Raw genomic sequence first — 20,941 nt, 5'->3', positions numbered from 1 at the left:
TGCATCAGATAAACTTAACGGAATAGGAGGAATTAAGGCTTTTACGAGAGCCTTCTTCGCCCTTCCTCCCCCAGTCTGTTCTTCTTTTCAGATATCTTTTTATTTCTTTCTGGGGAGAATTTTGCTGTCAGAGAAATAATACTTATTAATGCCTTCAAGTTGCTAGCGACTTGGACCTTCAAGGAGGTGAGGTTATGTTCTCTGCCGGCCATTAAGATTGCCAGTTAGCATTGGTGACAGCCTCTACTCAGGTCGGTGCCCCGAAAAGGAAGAGGAAAGACGTTTCGCAGCAGGAGCGCTGGCGTACTCCCATCCCCCAGAAGCCGTTTTGGAATTCCCCTCACGGTGAACAACCCGCACGTGTGGGTGCCGCTCGTCGCGGGGCTCGTCCTGGCAGGAGCCAGCGCGCTGCGGGCTTCGCACCCAGCCCACCTGGGAGGGGTGTCGACCTCCCCCCTTGGAACGCTTGAGCCAAAGGGCTTACCCTTCCGGGTCGGTTTCCTCACCTGCTGAACGAAGCTAATACCTCTGTGACCGGGAAGAGCAGGCACAGCACGTCTTCCGGAAGGTGCTTAGTTCACCGAAAAGTAGTCACGGCTTCTGTAGTACCGCCATGCTGGTGTTCTTTTGTGTTCCCTCTGAGGTTGCGAGAGCAGCCGTGCCTCCCTGGCCACGTGGCCTTCCGGATGGCACCGTCTTGAGGGAGCTTGACTTGAGCTGGGCAGGTGAGTTCTCCGCTGTAGTTCTGGCCTGGGAGGAGCCACGGGCTGTGTGTAAGGCACACGGTACACGTAGCTAGATGCGCGGCGGGGTGTCTCAGATGGGACCCGAAAGCTCTCGGGGGTTAAGGTCGACTTAGAGTCATCTCAGGAAATGTAGACTAGTGTTTTATAGAGTCTGGGTGATGGAGTGATTTCTGTGTTTTGTGAACCTCATAACTGTATTAGTCACACATGTGGATTGAACTCATCACTGTTCTAAGCTGATGATCATACACAAGGTGTTAAAGGTTTGTCATTTTGTGCTAACCTTTTTAATTTTAATGACAGATACCTCCGTCCTAAACTATTTAGCAGAAATTTGATCTAGCAGAACTTTAAGCCTCGGTTCCTAAGTAGTATAATAAATCCTAAAGCTAAGGTGCTGTTGTTTGGGTCAAGGTTCCCGCAGAGGGGCTGGGGGCCAGAGGAGACCAGGAGGGGCTGCCGCCCTGAAGGCCAAGGGAAGCCAGGCTTCGGGAAGGAGAGATGGGACAAGTGGGTCGGGGCCGCTGCGCACAGGCCCCGTGACCGTTGGTGACCGCAGCACAGAGCACGTGGGCCCCGGCAGCGTGGGTTCTCTGGAGGGGCGGAGGGGAGAGCCCGGCCGGGAGCTCTCTGAGGAGGAACTGGCAGCAAAGCAGAGACAGCTCTTCTAGCTAGTTTCCCCGGAAAGGAGCAGAGAGAGCAAGTGGGCGCTGCGGGCAGATAGGAGTCAGGGGAGGTGTGCTGGTGGTGTCACCCCCGGTGGGAGAAGTAGTGGGGGGTTTCTGTGCCGGTGAGGCCGTGTGCAGTCCAGTGGGAAATGACGGGGCAGAGGGAGGGAGCCATCCAGGGACGTGCTGTGCCTAAGCGGGCTGGAGGCCGTGTGGTCAGAAGGACAAGGGGAGGGGGGCTTTAGGAGCAGAGTCGGCCCTGGGGATGGGGAGGAGGAAGGAGTCCAGATGCAGGTGGGGGTGTAGCTACAGAGGAATCGGGGGGGTCAGAGCCTGTGCTGGGGCCGGGGGGGGGGGGGGGGGGGGGGCGCTGGCGGCAGGGTGGGATGGCGGGGGTCTTAGGGTGTTTTAGAAGCTCGTTTAACGTTTGAGAGGTAGGGAAGGGGAGAGAGAGAGGACCCCAGCCTGTCCAGAACCAGGACCTTGAGCCTTTCGTATGGTGCCCAGGCCCATACGTGTGCCTCTTTATCTAGGTCGTGTGTCTCAGTCACTGTGCAAAAACAGGTGAAAAATTCATTGAAAAAAGTTTTTAAATGCCTCTAGCCTCTCCTGGACCTCGTGTGTCAGAATTTGGAGAATACACGCTACGCGTTTGGTTTGCGGCCACGGTTGAGGCCACTACCTTTTTCCCAGTCCTTTATTTGCCAGCAATTTCAAATTGGGGTAATTGAGACGATGTTCCCCCAACATCGTCCCCCAGTGTTCCCCGTAGTAGCATTTCGGAAGCTTTGTAAAGTAGAAAATATAGAGGAATAAAAACAGTTAGCTTTTGTTTATCCCGGGCCTCCTTCCCAGTATTTCGTATGTCCTATCCCTCCACGTGAGGTAAATGCTGTTGTCTTCATTTTGCAGACTTGGAAACTGAGGCCCAGGGAGGCTAAGGAACTTGCCCAAGGTCGTGCAGCTTGTAAGTGGTATAGACATGGAGTCTGAACCTGGGCGGTGCGACTCCGGAAGCTGCGCCTGCACCCCGTGCATGATCCTGCCCCTGGCACAACGGCGACTTCGTGTTGTGGCGTCTTTGAGCCCGTGTGTTGCACAGAGTAGGAGAGAGAGACTCTAATTTGAGCCACAGAAGAGAGCTGTTTGATCGTATGGTCTTGATGCCCGCACGCCTTCCAGTTCTGTTGTCCTTTTCCCTACGAGGGTTCTTCTGGGGACGTTCCTGTCCTGTTCCATCTTCCGACCTCACCCCAGACCCTCGCGGAGGCTGCGGCTTTCTGGTCTGCCGGGGGCCTCGCAGCAGGCAGCCCTTGGGCGCCTCGAGGGGCGTGGCGTGTGTCCTAGACTGCGGTCCTCCCCTCTTTCTTGTCCTGCGGCTGTTTGTGGCTGTTCTGTCACCTCCCCGTCCTGGTCAGCCTTTGACTTGCCGCTCCAGAGGACTAGTTGGTTCTGGATCCTGGCTGCTCGACGGGGCGGAAGTAAGAGCAGAGAAGTGAGCTTGTGGCCGGAAGAGCCGTGGCGTCTCCATTTGTTGCCATTGAAAACAGACGGGAACCTGTGGTAAAAGGAGCGAGTGGAGAAAACAGATCAGCTGTCTGGTTTTCAGAGAGAGAGAGAGAGAGAGAGCTCTGGTGGGCAGAGGCAAGCATGCTTTCGGGGTGCAGGTGTTTCCAGGGCCGAAGGGTCTGCGGAGAGGTCTGCGTCCCACGGCAGTGAGGTCCGACGGGGGCTGATCCCGGACCACCTTGGAAGGCTGGCTTGGAGAGCTCTTTTTCTGTATGCCGCTTTTCCACTTGGGTAGCTAGCTCAGGCTGACGTCCTCCTCTCCACTTCCCTATGTTAGAAGATGTATTCTCTTAAGCTGTGACATGGACTGGACGCTTGGTAAGCGCCCCCAAAACAGCTTTCTGGTACCATTTGCGACCCATGTGAAAACAGGCGTGGCCGGTCTCGGAACCTGCATGCGTCTTGAGCGAGTACTTACGAGGTGCCGTGTGCAGGGCGGTTTCCTGGACACCAGCGTCCCCCGTGGTCGTCCTACAAGCCGGGCCGCTTCCCACGTCAGAGCAGGCTGCTCAGGGCTGCAGCCCGAGGCTCTTAGCTGCCGCATCTCGCCAGGCCTGTCCTGTGGGAGAAGGCCCACGCCCTGCGGCGTGGCCTCCCCAGGCTCCCGAGCCCTGGCTGTGCTCTAGTTCTGTTGGGGAGAACGTATCCTGTCACAGCTTGCTTTAGAAGTAATTTTTGAGACACGGTAGAAAATTCACTTTCATCTACAGGTTGGACAGAATGGATTGACATGCTTTTCTAATTCCCAAAGGTGATTTTGTTCTTGACAAAATTTTAGGAAGCCTTTCTGATTTGTGTTTTTACTTTATGTCATGAAACTGTTAATACAGATGATGATACAAGTGTCCTGTTCTTCTAGGTACCCAAATATATCTTGTGAGTTGCTCACTTCTGATGTCTCCCAGATGAATGATAGACTGGGAGAAGATGAGTCCTTGCTAATGAAATTATATAGCTTCCTCCTAAACGATTCCCCCTTGAACCCACTACTTGCCAGTTTCTTCAGCAAGGTGCTAAGTATTCTTATCAGCAGAAAACCAGAACAGGTAAATATTATTTTCCGAAAGGTAAGTATTAGGGCTGATCATCCCCCTGAGATGATCCCCCAGTCATTTTGTTGCTTCAGTGTTCTGAGTGTGCCGTAAGTCCAGGTTCTGTAGAGGAAGAGTATACTTTAAATATACTGACCTACCACTGATTCACACGTTAATGAGTGTGTTCCCCCTCGACATGTTCTTTTCCCGGTGCCCCACAGCTCCGTTTTTTGGTTTCCTTTGGTTTCCTCTTTTGACATATTTGGAGCATGAGAATGTGGGGTGTCCGTCTGCGAAGGTAGCGAGCGCCGTGGCTCCTACCGAGTGGTTGAAGGAGTCGTAGTGACTCTGGCAAAGTACATTTTTAATTATCGTTATTATTTATTTACTTTTTGCGTTCCCCTAATGATGAGCACAACAGATGAGGCTTTAAATCAAAAAGCTTTTCTAGAAATGTAATTGATGATTAGTTTATGCCCATGTTTTAATTCCACTCAAAAGCTTAAGTGTTTAGCGTGAGACGTCTCTGTTCAGACTGCTGTTCCTGTCCAGTAGCGCTGGGGGCAGAAATTCCTGCGTTACTATTGTGGCAGGAACCTTCCCCTCCCGTCCCCCCTCCCCAGACCCTCATGTCTGTTTTGTTCCTAAACAATTCAGATCTGCGTGGGAAATTTGTATTCTAAGGATCTGTCCTGTGTAGTGGTTCTCAAAGTAGGGTTCCTGGACATGAGTGCCACCTGAGAATTTGTTAGAAATGCAAGTTCTAACCACCTCACACCTAATGGATCAGACACTCTGGGGGTGGGGCCCCGCGATCTGGGAGTTTTCATAAGCCTTCTTGGATGACTCTGATGACAGTTTGAGAATCACAGCTGTGGTGGATATTGGTGCGAAAAAGGACGTGCTTACCAGGAGATTGCGATCCGCTTACGGAAACACGCACCCAAGGAGCCACGAGAGCCTCGACGCTCAAGTACAGGCAGATCTGCCAGAGAGCGGCGAGCGAGGGTGTGATGACCGGGTGCAGTTGGTCCAGCCGGCCGGGCCTGACCTCCTTCCTGATGGAAAACAGGCTCCGTGACCCGTCCTTGCTGTCAGCGGAGGGTTGAAGCTATTTTAGGCCCAGTCCGTCTGACTGTGCCAAGGCAGAGTTTGGGAAGACGAGGTTGTTCTTTTCACGTTCTTAATTAAGCAGCATTACCCTCCTAAATGAGTTGGGATTGAAGTTCTCTTTTCTTAGAGAGTGAATCCCCAGTCATGATCACTGTCACCCAGGTTGTCTTTCCCTGTTCTGCCTGCTGGGGAGAAGTGGCAGCACTGCTGGGTCTCGTCCCATCAGCCCCAGTTACTCCTGGTCCTTTCGGATGGTTGTAGCCATTGTCGGAACAGGTCTTTACACCTTCGTCGTGCCTTTTCTTTTCCCGCTGTGCTGGGGGAGCCCGAATCCCCGGGTCCCGGTTCTCACCAGACCTTCACTGTAGAGCCAGAACGCGCTGGAAGCTTTCTGGGACTCAGCATTTGCACGGCCTTCCAGGTCAGACCTCTCTGTGCAGAGGTGACGGCACGTGCTGATGAAATGCTGAGAGGTGGGCCTGGCCGCTCTGTTGTTTGTTGTGCTTCTTGGCTTAGGACTCTGAGTGGAGTCACCCCTGCTCTTCTCACGCTGTAGGAAGGGCTCAAACCTAGCGCCTCTCTCTCCCGTTGAGACCTGAGAGTGTGAACGAAGGTGTCCCATCACATGATATGTTGTTAGGAAGGGGCTGTGCAGCTGCAGGTGACGAAAACCACGTCGACTCCGTCTGGCTTAACCGACACGGACGTTCGTTCGCTCACGGGGCAGGAAGTCGAGCCGTGGGACGCCTTCCGTGTTGGGGGCTCGCACGTCAGGAGTGTCCTCCTCCATCTAGGACGTGTTGCCGTCTTGGCTCTGCTGGCCACGGCACTGGCTGCGGTTCGTGCCTTGGGGCCCCACGTCCGGCGCCTTGCCACTGAATCCTGCAGTATTTGGGGCACATCTTACTTTTTCCTCTTTGCTCCTCTCCTCGTGCTTTGTGCTTTTAAAAACCGTGTGACTCAGCTGCGAGTGGATTAACTTCTTGCAAGTTTCTGTTACGACGTGTCTAGAGAAGCAACGTGTGATGGTTAGTCCTGCACTTGTGCCCGGTGGTGTGGAGCAGTTTCTGTCATCCCTGGCTCTTAGGCTTCTCCACGTGGGACAATGGCAGGATTGTGGCTTTTGTGGCATACGGATCTAAGTTTAAACCTCAGGGCAGCCACGCTTTGGCCCTAGCGACATACTGAACTGGTCTGCGCCTCGGTTTCCTCATCTGTAACGCCGAGTGGGGCAGCCTCACCTCGAGGGCTCTCGAGAGGTTTCGGTGAGATTAGCGGCTGCCACCCTGGCCGTGTTGCTTCTGGGACTTGTGAAGGGACCCCAGGTGGCTCCGGACAGAAGGCGCAGCAGGGTGTGCAGGACAGAACCGGCTCCCTCTTCTGGCACAGAAGAGAGACCCAGGTGGCCTCTGGGTGTTTCCACGTCCCTTCTGGGCAGCCGCCCGTCCCTCCCTCACCCCCTCCCTGTGGGAACCCGGTCAGGTGAACCCAGATGTGATGTTTCTCTAGCAGGTCACTTAGCCACTTAGACTGACGTAGAAATGCTTTTTGCTTTGAATTTTTTTTCTTAACTTGCTGGAGTCTAAGTAGGATTTTGAATATTCTGCATTTCCGTGCAAAGTCTAATGGACTTACATTTATGTCCGTAAACTGTTAAATGGTATATTCTCATGCTCATTATTAGGGTATTAAATTCTTTATCCTTATTCTTTGAAAGTTAGTAATGACAGTGAACAGAAAAAGACTCTGTTATGATGTGTTTATATTAAGGCATGCGTGATACTTGGGGAGATTTTTTTCCTAAGGGGTTTGCGTACCGTAACAACCAGCAGCTCTCCGGTTTTATGTCTGATGACTGACTTCATGTCTGCCAGTCCTCGGCGGAAGGTGGTGGTGGGCTTTGAGGGGGGGCGGGTCCGGGGGTCAGGGCGGGGTAGGACCCAGAGTTGACAGTTCCGCCCGTTTCCATGTCTTTCAGTTTTGGTTTGTTCTCCTCTAGATCGTGGATTTCTTAAAGAAGAAACGTGATTTTGTAGACCTTATTATAAAGCACATAGGAACTTCGGCCATCATGGATTTGTTGCTCAGGCTCCTGACGTGCATCGAGCCTCCGCAGCCCAGGCAGGATGTTCTGAATGTGAGTAGAATCATGACCCCCGCACCGGGGCTGCTGGGAGCTGGGAGCCCGGAGGGATTCCAGGAGGTTGGGAGAGGAGAGCTGTCTGGGAAACGGGGGCAGGGGTGAGGGGTGGGGGGAGAGGGCAGGGGGAGGAAGGAAGGTTGTTCGTAGGAAGAGATTCAGGTTTTGCAGGATTGGTTTTCCAGGCGTGCGCATCTGTAGGTGCCTGGGATGCTTTGGGAGGGGCTCTCCAGCCTTTGCCGGTCTGTTTCTCGGCGGGGTGGGTCGAGGCTGGGTCTTGGAGCTGCCCTGGTGAGAGCAGAAGGTGGGGAGTGAGGAATCTCGTCTGCATCCGCTCCGCTCCACGGCGTCACTCTTGAGACCGTGGCCACCCTGCAGGGTCTGGCCGCAAGGACACGTGTGGCTGTTTCCAGGAAATCCGTCTTCACAAGTAACTTTCTTCTTGTGGGTAGTTAGGAGCGTGGGATAAGAGGGAGAATGGAGATTGGTTTTCAAAAGCATACATTTTAGAACTCTGGTAGGTGATGACTCTCGGATCCGTGTGCCTCTTGAAGAGCTTTCTTAAGTGGAACTTGGGTGGAATGAGTAACTTAAAGATGAAGTTCCTCACTGGCTCTTATCTTTGCCTGTTCTTCTTGCCTTCTGGCTCCTCCTCTCTCATTCTCTTCACTGCCTTCTTCCAGAACCTTCCCCAGTCCATTCCATCCTTAACACTCCACTTTGAACCTTAGCACTTACTTGTTTCTTTGAAGTCCGTTTTATTGGCAGTGCCTTTCTTATTTTACATACGTATGTATATGTGTATGTATGTATGTATCTTGAGAGAGAGCTCACGCGAACGGGGGAAGGGCAGAGGGAAGGGAGACACAAAATCCGAAGCAGGCTTCAGACTCTGAACTGACAGCACAGAGCCCTTTGCGGGCTCGAACTCACAGACTGTGAGATCATGACCTGAGCTGAAGTCGGACGCGTAACCGACTGAGCCACCCAGGCGCCCCGGAGTATTAAGTGCTTCTTAATGGATGTGGGGCAGGTTAGCTCACAGTCTTCAGTTTCCCTCCTTTTCCCTGGGTGGTCAGGACCCTCCGCCCCGTCCCCTCAGACGTCACCTGGGAGCTCGGCTCCCGCCCCCGCCCCCCGCCCTGCTGAATCAAAGTCTGTACTTGAGCAAGACACCCAGGAGGGGGATTCACGTCCCCGTTTTAAAACTGGTCTTAAAATGTGAAGTGGGACCTCTAGCTGTGTGCCCTCTGGTAGCTTCGTGTGCATTTCCTTTGGGCACCGCCCTCCTTGAGGACCAGACAGCTGGGCCTTCAGCAAAGTGTGTTTGATTTCTTGCCACCCGGCGCCACGCCTCCCCCCTGTCCCCAGTCTCCTTTAACCTTTGGGTTTTGCTCGTTTGGGGGTTGTTTTTGTTTTTGTGTGTCCTTTCGCGGTTGCGAGTGCTTTGTTTGTTACGGTGTTTCTGTCTGCGCAGCTAATACTCCACTAGCTGACTTGTGATTTATTCTTCCTCACTCCTTTCCTCTTCCTGTTGGCAGTCCCAGCAGTACCTCACGTGTGGAGGGGAGATTGTTCTGGTCAGGATACCAGCTCTTTACGAACTCGTGATGGGGCAGACAGACTCTCCTGCTGTGGGGTACTGCCCCTGGGCTTCCTGTGGCTGCTTTGGTTTTGAGTCTGAAAGTTCGTCATATGTTTTAACCCAGAGGCCTGATACCAAATACTGCTTTCGTCAGTGTTTCTGAAGCTGTCTGAAAGCGAAGATGTACATACTCTTCTAGAAGATGTATAAATTCCACCTCCCCTCAACAATCAGAACACAGACCCTTTTAAACAATCAGAACACAGACCCTTTTAGTGGGTGGTGTCTGAGAATTACTGTGGCCGAGAAGCTGGTGGTAGAATTTCTATGTGTGGGAATTGTAACTTGGGGCATAGTTGGTACTGTTGGCTGCTGTTTAAATAATATATTCACTGGCATTTTCCTTGGGGGACTTTTAATTTCCTGTAGTGTTCAAAGTCCAGAGAAACCTGTAACATTCCACTTAAAATGTGATGGATATTTCCAAGTATGTTAATCTTCATTGGGGCTTGAACAAAAGCCACGCATTGCTATGATTACCTCTACAATGTGTTTTACAGTGGTTAAATGAGGAGCAAATTATCCAGAGACTTGTGGAAATAGTTCATCCATCGCAAGAAGAAGACGTAAGTTCTCTTGTGCGACTGTAAACTTGATGTTCTTGTTTTGTTTTTTAAAAAGCAACCGTGTTTATGTGCACAGAACATAATTGTACGAGACGTGAAGGTAGAGGACAAGTATTGTTAAAGTTGACCGTTTTCTGAACACTGAAGGGTTTAAAAAATACTACATTTTCCTGTTGCCCAGAACTTTTCCGGAAACGTGGAAGACAGCAGGCCCCGGTTCCAGCACCGTCTCCCGGAGCTGGGGTTTTGTGCTGCGTCTGCTTGCCTTTGCCGCAGACCTCCGTCCACACTCCTTTTTTCTTGCGTGCACATCTTGAGCCCAAATGGTGTGGCCACATCTGCACTTGTTTGTCTCTGTTCTGGCTAAAGCTTTCCGGGCGGCACCTCAGAATCTTCGCCACCACCGAACCCCTAGAGCGTTGGGCTCCTGGCGGTGGCACTTCCTGGCCTGGCTCGCGGCGCTCACGTGAGGGTTTGGCTTTGTCCCGGGTGCTGACGACGGACTTGGCGATAGGATCGAGGCCGCGTTGGAGCCTGAAGACAGAGCTGTGTGCCCAGGGGATGCCCGTGCGGGGTCGGGGAGGGGTCCCCAGGACCAGCCCGTCCGCCTCGTGGAGGGACCCGTCACTCTGCTCCTCTGCCGCTGCTCTGGCTGCCACCTTCAGCAGGGCTGGGCCACGCGGGATTGCGGGTGTCCAGCCCTTTCTCCCCGCGCACATGGCACTTCTGTGGGGCTCAGCCTACTGTCTGTGAAGGGGCTGCTTTAAAGTAGAGGCGGGGAGGTCGGGGGACCCTCTCTTAGGCCTCTAGGTGGCCACTTAGTTTGAAGAGTGAGCCCCACGGAGGAGTAGCACAAAGCTAGGCGTGTGTCCCCGGAGGACATTTGGCTCACAAAGGTGAATTTTCTATCAAGGTTGAGTTAGCCCCTTCTACTCTGGTGCACTCAAAACCTTTGCTACCTGGAGTTCAGCTGAAACGGGCTTTTCCAAAAAAAAAAAAAAAAAAAAAGTTAATCATTAAAGGTGCTATGCGTTCCCCGTCTTGCCCTCGGGACCGTGCAGCTGGCGCTCCCCTCGGTGTCGTCACTGCCGACGTTCAGAACACAGTCCCGCGCACGCCCGTGCCAGTGCTCGAGTGCAAGAGCCCTGCCCAGCGGGAGCCCACCGTCTGGTTGGGGTGGTAACGCTGGTTGGGGGTTGGACGCTTCCCGAGCACGCTCCCGTGTGACCCAGGTGTGGCCAGTGCGGGCCGTGGAGAGAGGTGACGGGGAGCGCGGCCCGTGCCACTCGGGGGGGGAGTATGTGTCCGTGGACGAGGCTTGCCTTTCGCCAGGTTCCCGTTCCTGAACGGCAGAGCTTGATTACTCAACGGGAAGTTAGTTATACCTGCCTGCGAGGTTCAGGAGAAACTGATAAAGGAGAAGCCCAGCTCTACAGCTTTCTTTTATCTTTTTTCAAGGACAAAGCATTTGGGGCATTAACACCTTCTTTACTTGCCTTGCAAGAAAGTTAATTTTGCCTCTGGACAGTCCTGTTGATACTTCTGTTTTGTATTACGTGATACATTATATGCTAAAATGGCACTGACCGGTTTGTGTTCGTGAGGGAAATGTCAGGCTCCTAATTCTGGTCAGTGGATTTTGCTGTCCTGGCGCGTGTCGTCATCTGTGCCAGAGGATCGCTGTCGACTGTGCCCGTGTCACGTGCCACAGGACGTGATGCGCGCGGGTGCTGAGACTTCGGACCTTTCCTGGCAGGCCGTTACACCACACACGAGGAGAACATGCAGTATTTCTTACCCATTGGCATATTCCAGGAAGCTTTGTCTTTTTTTTTTTTTTTTTTTTTTTTTTTTTGTTAACGTCCATTTATTTTAAAAAAAAAAAATTTTTTTTTTTAACGTTTGTTTATTTTTGAGACAGAGAGAGACAGAGCATGAACAGGGGAGGGGCAGAGAGAGAGGGAGACACAGAATCCGAAACAGGCTCCAAGCTGTCAGCACAGAGCCCGACGCGGGGCTCGAACTCACAAACTGTGAGATCATGACCTGAGCTGAAGTCGGGCGCTTAACTGACCGAGCCACCCAGACACCCCACGTCCATTTATTTTTGAGAGAGAGGCAGAGAGTGCTTGCACGCGAGTCGGGGGTGGGGGGAGCGGGGAGAGAGGGAGAGAGAATCCGAAGCAGGCTCCACGGTGTCAGCCCAGGGCCCGACACGGGGCTGGAACTCACCAGTGAGATCATGACCTGAGCTAAAGTCAGACACTTAACTGACTGAGCCACCCAGGAACCCCTGTCTTTATTTTTTAAATCAGTGCCAATTTAAAAGCTAATTTATGAGCTTCTATGCTAATAAGAGTATATACAGTTGACCTTCGAACAACACAGGGGCGAGGGGTGCCAGCCCCCTACGAAGTCGAAAATCCACGTAAAAGTTTGGACTCCACAGACGGTTAACTGCTGATAGCCTGCGATTGACCGTAAGCCTTGCCGATCAGGTCGGCCGTCAGTTAGCACATAGATTGTGGATGTGCTCCGTGCACGTTCTTCTAGTAAAGTAAGCCAGAGGAAAGACAGTGTTGTTAAGAAAGTCCTAAGGAAGAGAAAATGCATACTTACATGAGTATGTACTGTATTAAGAAAATCCGCGTGTAAGTGAACCCGTGCAGTTCAACCCGTGTTGCTGAAAGGTCAGCTGTACATGGGGACGTGTTTTTTTCAAGTTTTCACTTGTCGAAATTCTTCCTTGCCAGAACTTTGATCGCGTGTCCCTACACGTGGAAATCTGTATCGTGCAGTGTTGCTACGTGGGGCTCATTAGCCTGGCGGAATAAATTGCTCGTGTCTTTACCCACGTGACTTCTTTTGAGCTTGACTTTCTGTTCACTGCAGCTTATTATGGCCAGTGTTCATTTGTGTTATTTCTTAAGCTTTTTCTTCTCTAATGTTTTATTATAAATTTGACATTTGACGTGTTTGATAGTTAAAATTGTACTTTTTCCCTTTAGCGGCATTCAAATGCTTCACAGTCGCTTTGTGAAATTGTTCGCCTGAGCAGAGACCAGATGTTACAGATCCAGAACAGTTCAGAACCAGATCCCCTGCTTGCCACTCTAGAAAAGTATGTTTCAAAGTCTGTTCTTGTTCTTTGTTCTTATTGATGCCGTTTGACGTGTTACCATTGTGAGTGTTGGTAAGTCTTCCTTATGTGGGAATCGTGTCCCTGCAAAATCCCCTCGGGTGGGTGACAAGGTAGGAGAGCCGGCTTATCTGACCTCAGCTGCTGTGGGGGCCGCTGGAGACCCACAGGGTAGGAAGGTGAATAAAGGACATGTGTGTGTGGACTTTGAACTTTCAAGTAGTTGTAAACTAGAATTCTGTAAAGCCATCATAGGAGGGGGTGGCCGCAGTATGACTGTAGTCGCTGCCCCACAAGTCTTTGGTGAAGAGTCTCCTACACAAACTGATTTGACCCATTTTAGTCCATGGTTCTTACTAGAAGCTCTTCTTAGTGTTTACTGTACCTTTGCAGCTGACTAGGGGCAACCTGACCAGACCTGATGGAAGGGTCACAAGCCCTGTATGTTCTGTGTCTTTGAACCGCTCGTGCCCTTATTTTGAGACCGTGCCTTTGAGCACCGTCTCCTGTTTGGGTGGAAGATAGCTTGAGGATGCTGTGCTGTTCCGAAATGCGCGAACGGCCAACCCGTAGGTATTAGTTTCTGTAGATTCACAAATTTTCTGAAAGCATGCCTACCATCAAGCTTGGGCATACATTCGACCTGCATCCACACGGCCGCAGGCCGTTGGCATAAAGAAGAATCAGGCATTTCCGCCCTTCAGATGAGTAAGTACAGAGGGTGCACACACCGTTAGCTGTGAGGTACGAGTGGCGGCCTTGCTTCAGTGCACCGCCGCTCTTGCTCTCGCTGATGACTTCGCCCGTCCTCTTGCGGTCCTTCCGTACGTTGACGTTCACGTGGCTTCTTTTGGCTTAACCACCTGGAAGGTCCTTTTATTCAGATAAGACGTTTGTGTGTATTACTTACCTGGCAAGTGTGAGGCGAGCGAGGAACAAATTGGAGACGTCGTAACTTTTTTAGTCTGTCATCGGAGAAGCAGAGTTGTGTTTTCCCAGTGAGTATTGTTGACCAGGAAGGAGTTGACTGATTCTCTGAGGGAGCGAAACAGATTATTGGTTCCTGAGTGATAGGTCATTTTACCCATCCCATTTCCGTTATTCTTGGCTTTATGGCATATGTACTCTTTTTATAAATATAAGACATTCCACATTCAAATACCAGTAATCATAGTATTAGGTTGAACCACGTCAAATTGCCATTTGAGTAGGGTAAAAACATATTGAATACCAACAATCTGTGGTTCATGACAGCAGTTGTCCAACAGAAATAAAAGATGTAATTTTAAATTACCCAGTAGCCACATTCAAGTAAAAGGTGGAATTAATTGTAATAATTATTTAATCTAATTGATACAAAATATTTGAACATCTGCTCATTTAAGAAATTATTGAGGTAGTCTACATTCTTTGCACAAAGTTTTGGAAACCCAGCATATATTTTACACTTAGGACAGATCAGTTGAGACTAATTGCAGTTTGAGTACAGTGGCCTCATGTGGTTGACTCTGGCCACCTGGGACAGCAGGTTCGCCTTGAATGTCAGACTGACCAACATTAATCGCGGAGTTTCAGCGCCACCAGAGCCCTCTCAAATGTGGAATCTGACCCGTGAAGCATGTGTATGGACTAGCTCTTAGAGTTCAAGCTGTGTCTTTAGTCCTGGATCAGCTATAAATTGAGTTATACAGGTACATACTCAGAATTGACATCATTAAATATTAGTTGGAATAAATTTCTTCAAATTCGTGGACTTGAGGAGTCAGGAGTCCCCTGCTATCACTGAGTTAAATCTTCACTGCACTTAGCAGTGGGGAGACTTACTCTATAACAGCGCCTCCCACACTCTTCTTGAGATGAGAACCAACCCCTTTTAATATCACACATGCTCCCACGTTATGGTGGTTTCTTAGTGTCTGTTGATTAAGAAAATGCACAGTGATCAAAGGCTTCTACAGGCTTGGTAAACTTACTAATCGTAATAGCATTTGTCTATAGTTGATATATTATTAGCTGGTAATGTATAATATCTGTTTATGTTTGATAAATTATGGCGTAATATAGCAATATTATATTTTTTAAGATTTTAACGTTTATTTGTTTTTGAGAGAGAGAGTGAGAGCGAGCGAGCAGGGGAGGGTCAGAGAGAGAGGGAGACACAGAACCCGAAGCAGGCTCCAGGCTCTGAGCCGTCAGCACAGAGCCCGATGCAGGGCTCGAACCCACGAACCGTGAGATCGTGACCTGAATTGAAGTCGGATGCTTAACCCACTGAGCCCCCCCCAGGCGCCCCTGTCTATTGTGGTTTCAAGCTGCTAAGTAAGAACATCACTTGAACGAGAAGGTGGACGTCTGTAGTTGGTCGCCGTGTCCATACCCCTCTACCTGGGGTGAGGCTGCTATTTGAAGAATAGACATATTTACTGTGAAAAAGCTGTCTGTTTTCCAGAGCTCAAGCCCAAACCTAGCGTTTATTCTCTGGACTGCCATGCGTTGAGTAGCGTTTACGGTGCTGTTTTGGGCCAGGGTCTCACAAGGGGTTTCAGTGCTGGTCTGGGAGTGCGTGAGAGCTCCTTCCAGCAAGGGGGTCCTCTGAAGTTAGGTACCGGTTGTATTTGCTTCCCCCAAATAAAAGGAGATTCTCCTGCTTGCTGCCCTAGCCTGGAGAGGGCGGCGGTGTTGGGCTGCGGCGGGCACAGCTGTCCTCCGCATGACTGGCGTCTCCGCTGGGTGTGCAGCGGGGGCTCCCCAGCTGCTCCCCAGCTGTAGGCCCCGTTGTACGGGAGACCCCAGTTCTAATTCACTTGGATTCGGAAATACTGAGATCCTGAGAAACTGAGATTTTTCCTTGAGAACACCCATGTAAGTTTACCTAACAAGTTACCCTTGTGTTTTACATTGATCATGACCTTGAATATGTAATGGGAAGAGCCAGCCCGCAGAGAATACTTTTTGGGCAGTAGTTCAGTCAGATCCATTTCATTGCTGCCGTGTTACTTTGATTTACCAGATTTTAATTAGAGGGTAAAATGCAACAATTGATCTTGTCTTTTACCTGTTTCAGATCTTAGTTAATTATACATCAGTGCCTTTGTGGGAAAACACTTGTGGGTTCTATTTACCTTTTTGAAAAATTACCCTTCTTTTGTGGGGCATAGAGTTCCAAATCTTATTACCACCCACAGCTACCACCGCCACCACCCTGGTCTCAGTGGGAGGTGACCGCCAATCTTGAAGTATTTGTTGGCTCTCGGCAAGATTGGCAAAGGCAAGCAGGGCCCAGGTAATTCTGCTGAGGCGGCGGGGTGCGGCGAGTAGGAAAGTGTATGTGGGAGAGTTGCATTTCTAATAAGCAGGATCACTTGTGTGCTCTAATAAATGTATTAAAAGTAAAACGGATATGCCCAGGTGGGAGTGAACTCTTGTATGATACTTGCCTTACTGGTAGCGTGATTTCTTTTTTCTCTGACGTTACTGTTAAATGATGTTACGGTTAGCGCTTGACTGTTGATTTGTCTCCCCAGGCAAGAAATTATAGAACAGCTTCTATCAAATATTTTCCACAAGGAGAAAAATGAATCAGCCATCGTCAGTGCAATCCAGATATTGCTGACTTTACTTGAGACACGGCGACCAACGTAAGCTTTCCTTTTGTCTTCCAGCAGTGAGCCATGTTGCCGTGCTTTTAGATTTCCTAAAAGTGCGAAGTCGTTGGTTGATAAAGTGCAACATCGTGCCCTTGAATTGCAGGTGCCGGATCTTTTTCCACCACATAAACTGTAAGTTAGTTTTACGTGAATGTGGTAGGTAGGGATATGGTTTGGTGAGCGCTGTTTACGGGCAGTGTCTGGGTATTTGTACCACTTACGAAACGTTGCTGTAAGTGCTGTAATAAAACGCGTCACGGCGGAGAAGCTTCTTTCCTAAATATGAAAATGGAAAAGAGGTGTTCTCCTGGTCGGTGGGCAGCTCTCTCTCCTCCACGCAGCAGTTCAGGGACTTTCTGTCTTGTGACTCTTTCCTCCTCGTGCTAGCTTGAGGCTTCACATTGAGCCTTTGGGGGTTTCACATGTGAGGCCACTGCAGTTGACGAGGCTGTTTTAAAATGGATGGGCAGGTGGCTTGAGGCCTTTACGGCAAAATTTGAGCAAAGTGACAACCAGAAATGTGGTGTGCTTCCCCCAAGTGTGTGTCCCGGGCCAGCCATTTGTGTTCGTCGTGTCATTCTTCACAGTTTATGTCCACTGCTGGCGAATTCGCTTAGTGATCATCAGCGTTTTCTGATGGTTCCCTGGAGCATGAGAAGAGGTACGTATCCGTAAGCATTGCAGGAATATGTGGTTTAGAGATTAGGGTTGGTGTTTTCTCACTCGCTGTTAGATTTATCCGGCAAACCAGAGGGCATGAAGAGGACAGAAAAGGGCTGCCGTCAGCAGATGAAAATCTCGGCCGTCCAGGGTTTCTGGATGTGTTATCGTTAGAAACATTTGGTTTCTAGCAAAGTAGTAAGGACAGCCATTCTGCTTCCCAGATACCTGATCTCTTGTCCAGGTCTGTTGAGTTCTTGGTTAGCGGTCGGGGAAGGGCAGTCTGGCAACCCTGCTTCAAATGCCTTGTAATTTGGAGATTGCGTCTGCAGCTTTGACCGTGTCTTCTGTAAATTCTGTTTCAAGTCACGTAACCGGCAACTTTTAAGGTGTCAGTCAAGTGGCGCGGGACTGTCATCCTGCTGGTCCTGCCTCACGGTGGTGGCACCATCTCTGAAAATGGTCTGGAAGCACCTGAAGCGGTGTTGGTGGCTTAGGCCAGCTGCCCTGCCTTGAGAAGGCTACTTCTGAGAACAAGGATGCATCTCTGTGTATAGAAGAGAAGAACCACGCCGCTGTGCAGCCTAAAGCAGACAGAGGAGATACACCAGTAAGAGGAGGAAAGTTCTGACCAGAAGCAACTTGTCTTCAAATCAGAAAGGTTTATCAAATACTAAACAAGATTAAATATTAGGGGGGGAGGGCTCAGATTCTAGCCTTTTCCTGATGAGCTTTCTGAATCCCAAGAAGAAAGGATAAATCCTGAAGGTATCTGGCTAAGAAGTCGTGGGTCAACTACAAAGTGAATCGGATTGCCAGGCCTGTTCTCTGTGCATGTGAATAGATCTTCCGTGGGTATTGTAACTGGATACTGGAAAGCAGGGCAGGACTGCGACCCTGACGCGCCGTTGCTGGTGTGGGGGGGCGGGAGAGCCATTTTAAAACCTCTGTGACCTCAGTGTGCCCATCTGGTTTCTGTTCAGGGGGTACATTTTGTGAAGATTGTACTTTGCCGAAACCAACGGAAAATAAGTTAGAATAAAGAACTCGAAGGGATAATATTGGTAAAATTGATGATAAATGAAATGGATGGGGGGCGGGGTGAGCATTATTAACATGAATGTGAAGGTTAACTTTTAAGAAAGAATCGTTGAATAAGTCACGTGTTGGGGAAAACAGTTGAATTTTAGATTATTTTAATAAAACTTTAAGACATGAGATGGGGTAAGTTAGTATGTATGTCGGTTCTTGTCTTACACCAAGGAACTGAGGTGCACTCACAGTTTTTCTCATCTGGATAAATTATAGTTCAGATACATTTTCCATAAATGTAGAGTAGTAGGCTGTGACACTCCCGAAGCTCCCTAGGGGGCAAGGAGACAGCTGTAGGCACAGGGTAATTTGCATACACCTGCAGGCCCTTCCCCGGGGAGCTGCGGTGGCGGTGGCAGGCAGAGCGGGGCAGACGAGAGAACACTCCGCTTTGCCCCAGGCGCGAGGAACCAGAGCAGCGGCCTTTGGGCAGAATGCACGATCCCCCTCCGTGATCCTCCTCCACCCTCTCTCCTGCTGAGCGAAGCTCTTTGGCTACTAAGGACACGCTCTAGCCCCAGAGACACAGCTGGAGACCATTTGCAGTAGGCAGAAGGAACCGCAAAAAACCCTCTAGCCCACAAGACAGGCAGGGACACATTATGGGCCCCGACCATCAGAGGTCCCCTCGCACTGAAGCGAGGTCAGTGAGACCTAAGGACCTGTCAGCTGCCTAAGACAGGCTAAACCAAAACAACATTTGCCCCGTCGGCAGTCCCGGTCCACTGGGCTGATGGGGCAGGAGAGGCCAGTGTGGAAGGAGACCCTGCGGGCACAGGAGCAAGCTTAAAGGGTAGAACCTTCAAAGACTGAGCTAAAGAGTGATGGGGGAGAAGACCTTGGCAAACCAGCCCTAACTGTAAACACAAAGTGAGGGGACACACGCCTGAAGTCTGGAGCGGGCTGAGGTCACGGCAGCAGCAGAACCGAGACCTAGGCCAGCCGCTGACTGGAGGGGGAGGTGAACCCCGCCTTGAGGGCCTAGAGAGAAAGGGGCGTGTGTTCTAGAAACAAACAGTGCTTACTGCCCTACGCGACTTGCCCACCTTTCCACGAAAAATTGTAAGACAAGCAAGATTAAAAAACCCCGAAAACTCAAGAGCAGGAGTAGTCAACAGACCGAGATTTAAAAATGCTGGAACTGTCTGCCAGGGAATTGAAAATAATTCTGATTAGTATGCCAACGGCCTGTGGGGAAAATGGACAAGCGTAAGCAGGTGAGGGAACTTTAGCGGAGATAGAACATCACGCGGACAGTGCTGGAGCTGAGGCCCGCAGCAGAAACGAAGGATGCCTCGGGGCTTACTGGTGAAGTTGGCCGCAAAGAAGGAATCTCTAGGACATTAGAAATTACCCACACCGACCGTGAAGAGGCGAACCAGAAAGACTTGCTTTGTGAGCCGCAAGGGCCTAGGAGTGACCCGCCGCTGGGAACAAGGACCGGTGGCCAGATCTCGGTCCCTCCCACCAGTCTCCAGGGAAAGGAACCGGGGCTCCTGGGAGAAGTGGCTGGTTCTACAGGTAGGGCAGGAGGAGTCTGGAGCATCGTGTCAGATAAAAATTAGGAAGTACAGAAAACCCTGCAGAACCCCACGGTGTAAGTGGCCGGGGTTAGGTCAGAAGAGCACGGGGGCCAACTGAAACCCGGAGCTTTCATTGGCCAAAGCCGATTGGCCCAGTCAACACCCCCCACGACAGCACAACGCGTTGTCTTCTAACCCAGAGGATGATGTTTCGGTTAGTTCATACTGATACCAATAAACAGAAGAGCAGAGACACATCTCCCCTGCGGAAGAGTTGCGCGGAGCTCGTGTGGATACACCCCCCTCGAGGAGGAAGAACAAGACTGCCCACTCTCGTGTGTAGACCGCGCACCATGGTTTCCCTCCAGAGAGTTCTGTGTGGAAAGATAATAAAAAGAGCAACTTGACAGTGACTCTGGCCAACACTTCCTGGGCCAGATAATCGGAGTGGCAGCCAGTGATAAGTTGTGTTGACAGTCTGTGCTCTTGCGGTGTCGCGGAAGTGACGTTTTCCCCGTGCGGGCTTCCTCTCAGAGGCCCCGCGGTCACGAGGAGAACGCGAGACAGACTCCAGTGAAGGGACTGCAGAATACCTACCCAGTAAGGTCCGAGTAACCGTCCCAGCCAAGAGGAGCCTGAGGAGACAGGACAAGTAAATGAGGTGTGGTGTCTTGGACGGGATTCTTAAATGAAGGAAGGACGAAATCTGAATAAAATATGGATGTTGTGTGTCCACACTGACGTATTAATTGTGACAGATGTGTTAATGTTGTAAGATCCTAATAACGGGACACTGGGTTTGGGTTGTGTGGGGACGGTCTGTGTTACCTTGGCAGTTTTTCTGTAAATGTGAAACAGTTCTAAAAGAAACTGACACAGCATTTAGACAGAAACCCAGTGACGACACGGAAGACTGGAACAGCAGTAGCAGCCCGCGTGACCCAGGTGACACTTGCAGAGCCTTCCCCCAGCCACGTCAGGGCGCAGTCTTTCCAAGTGCACACGGAACTTTTATCAGGATAGACCAGACGCTCAGCACAAAACCGTAACAAATTAAAATGATCTAATTATACATAGTATTTATTCCAACCATAATGGGTTTAAGATTGCTGGAACATCCCCAAATATTTGGAAATGAAGCAAGACCCTTCCTCCCTTCCTTCCTTCCTTCCTTTCCTTCCGTCCTTCCTTCTTTCCTTCCTTCCTTCCTTCCTTCCTTCCTTCCTTCCTTCCTTCTTCCCTTCCCTTCCCTTCCCTTCCCTTCCCTTCCCTTCCTTCCTTCCTTTCCTTCCTTTCCTTCCTTCCCTTCCTTCCTTCCTTCCTTCCCTTCCCTTCCCTTCCCTTCCCTTCCCTTCCTTCCTTTCCTTCCTTTCCTTCCTTTCCTTCCTTCCCTTCCTTC

At 50.5% G+C, this 20,941-nt stretch overlaps 1 protein-coding gene across 20 annotated transcripts in view; it reads left to right on the top strand.

The window, feature by feature from the left end:
- Positions 1-20,941, top strand: part of PPP6R3 (protein phosphatase 6 regulatory subunit 3) — a 138,405-nt gene that overhangs the window by 70,322 nt on the left and 47,142 nt on the right. For 17 of the 20 annotated variants that reach the window (XM_049641945.1, XM_049641938.1, XM_049641929.1 and 14 more), the window contains 5 exons: positions 3,843-4,029; positions 7,130-7,267; positions 9,416-9,481; positions 12,490-12,602; positions 16,145-16,258. In XM_049641945.1, coding sequence (XP_049497902.1) covers positions 3,843-4,029; positions 7,130-7,267; positions 9,416-9,481; positions 12,490-12,602; positions 16,145-16,258 — 618 coding nt within the window. Of the gene's footprint in view, positions 1-2,326; positions 3,302-3,842; positions 4,030-7,129; positions 7,268-9,415; positions 9,482-12,489; positions 12,603-16,144; positions 16,259-20,941 lie in introns of all 20 variants that reach the window. The other 3 variants (XM_049641961.1, XM_049641969.1, XM_049641955.1) reach the window with 2 other exon arrangements.

Source organism: Panthera uncia, chromosome D1 (assembly GCF_023721935.1).
Source record: "Panthera uncia isolate 11264 chromosome D1, Puncia_PCG_1.0, whole genome shotgun sequence".
In the NCBI taxonomy this organism is placed as follows: domain Eukaryota; kingdom Metazoa; phylum Chordata; class Mammalia; order Carnivora; family Felidae; genus Panthera; species Panthera uncia.
The sequence above is the reverse complement of the archived record's forward strand: the minus strand, read 5'-3'. Positions and strand labels throughout refer to the sequence as shown.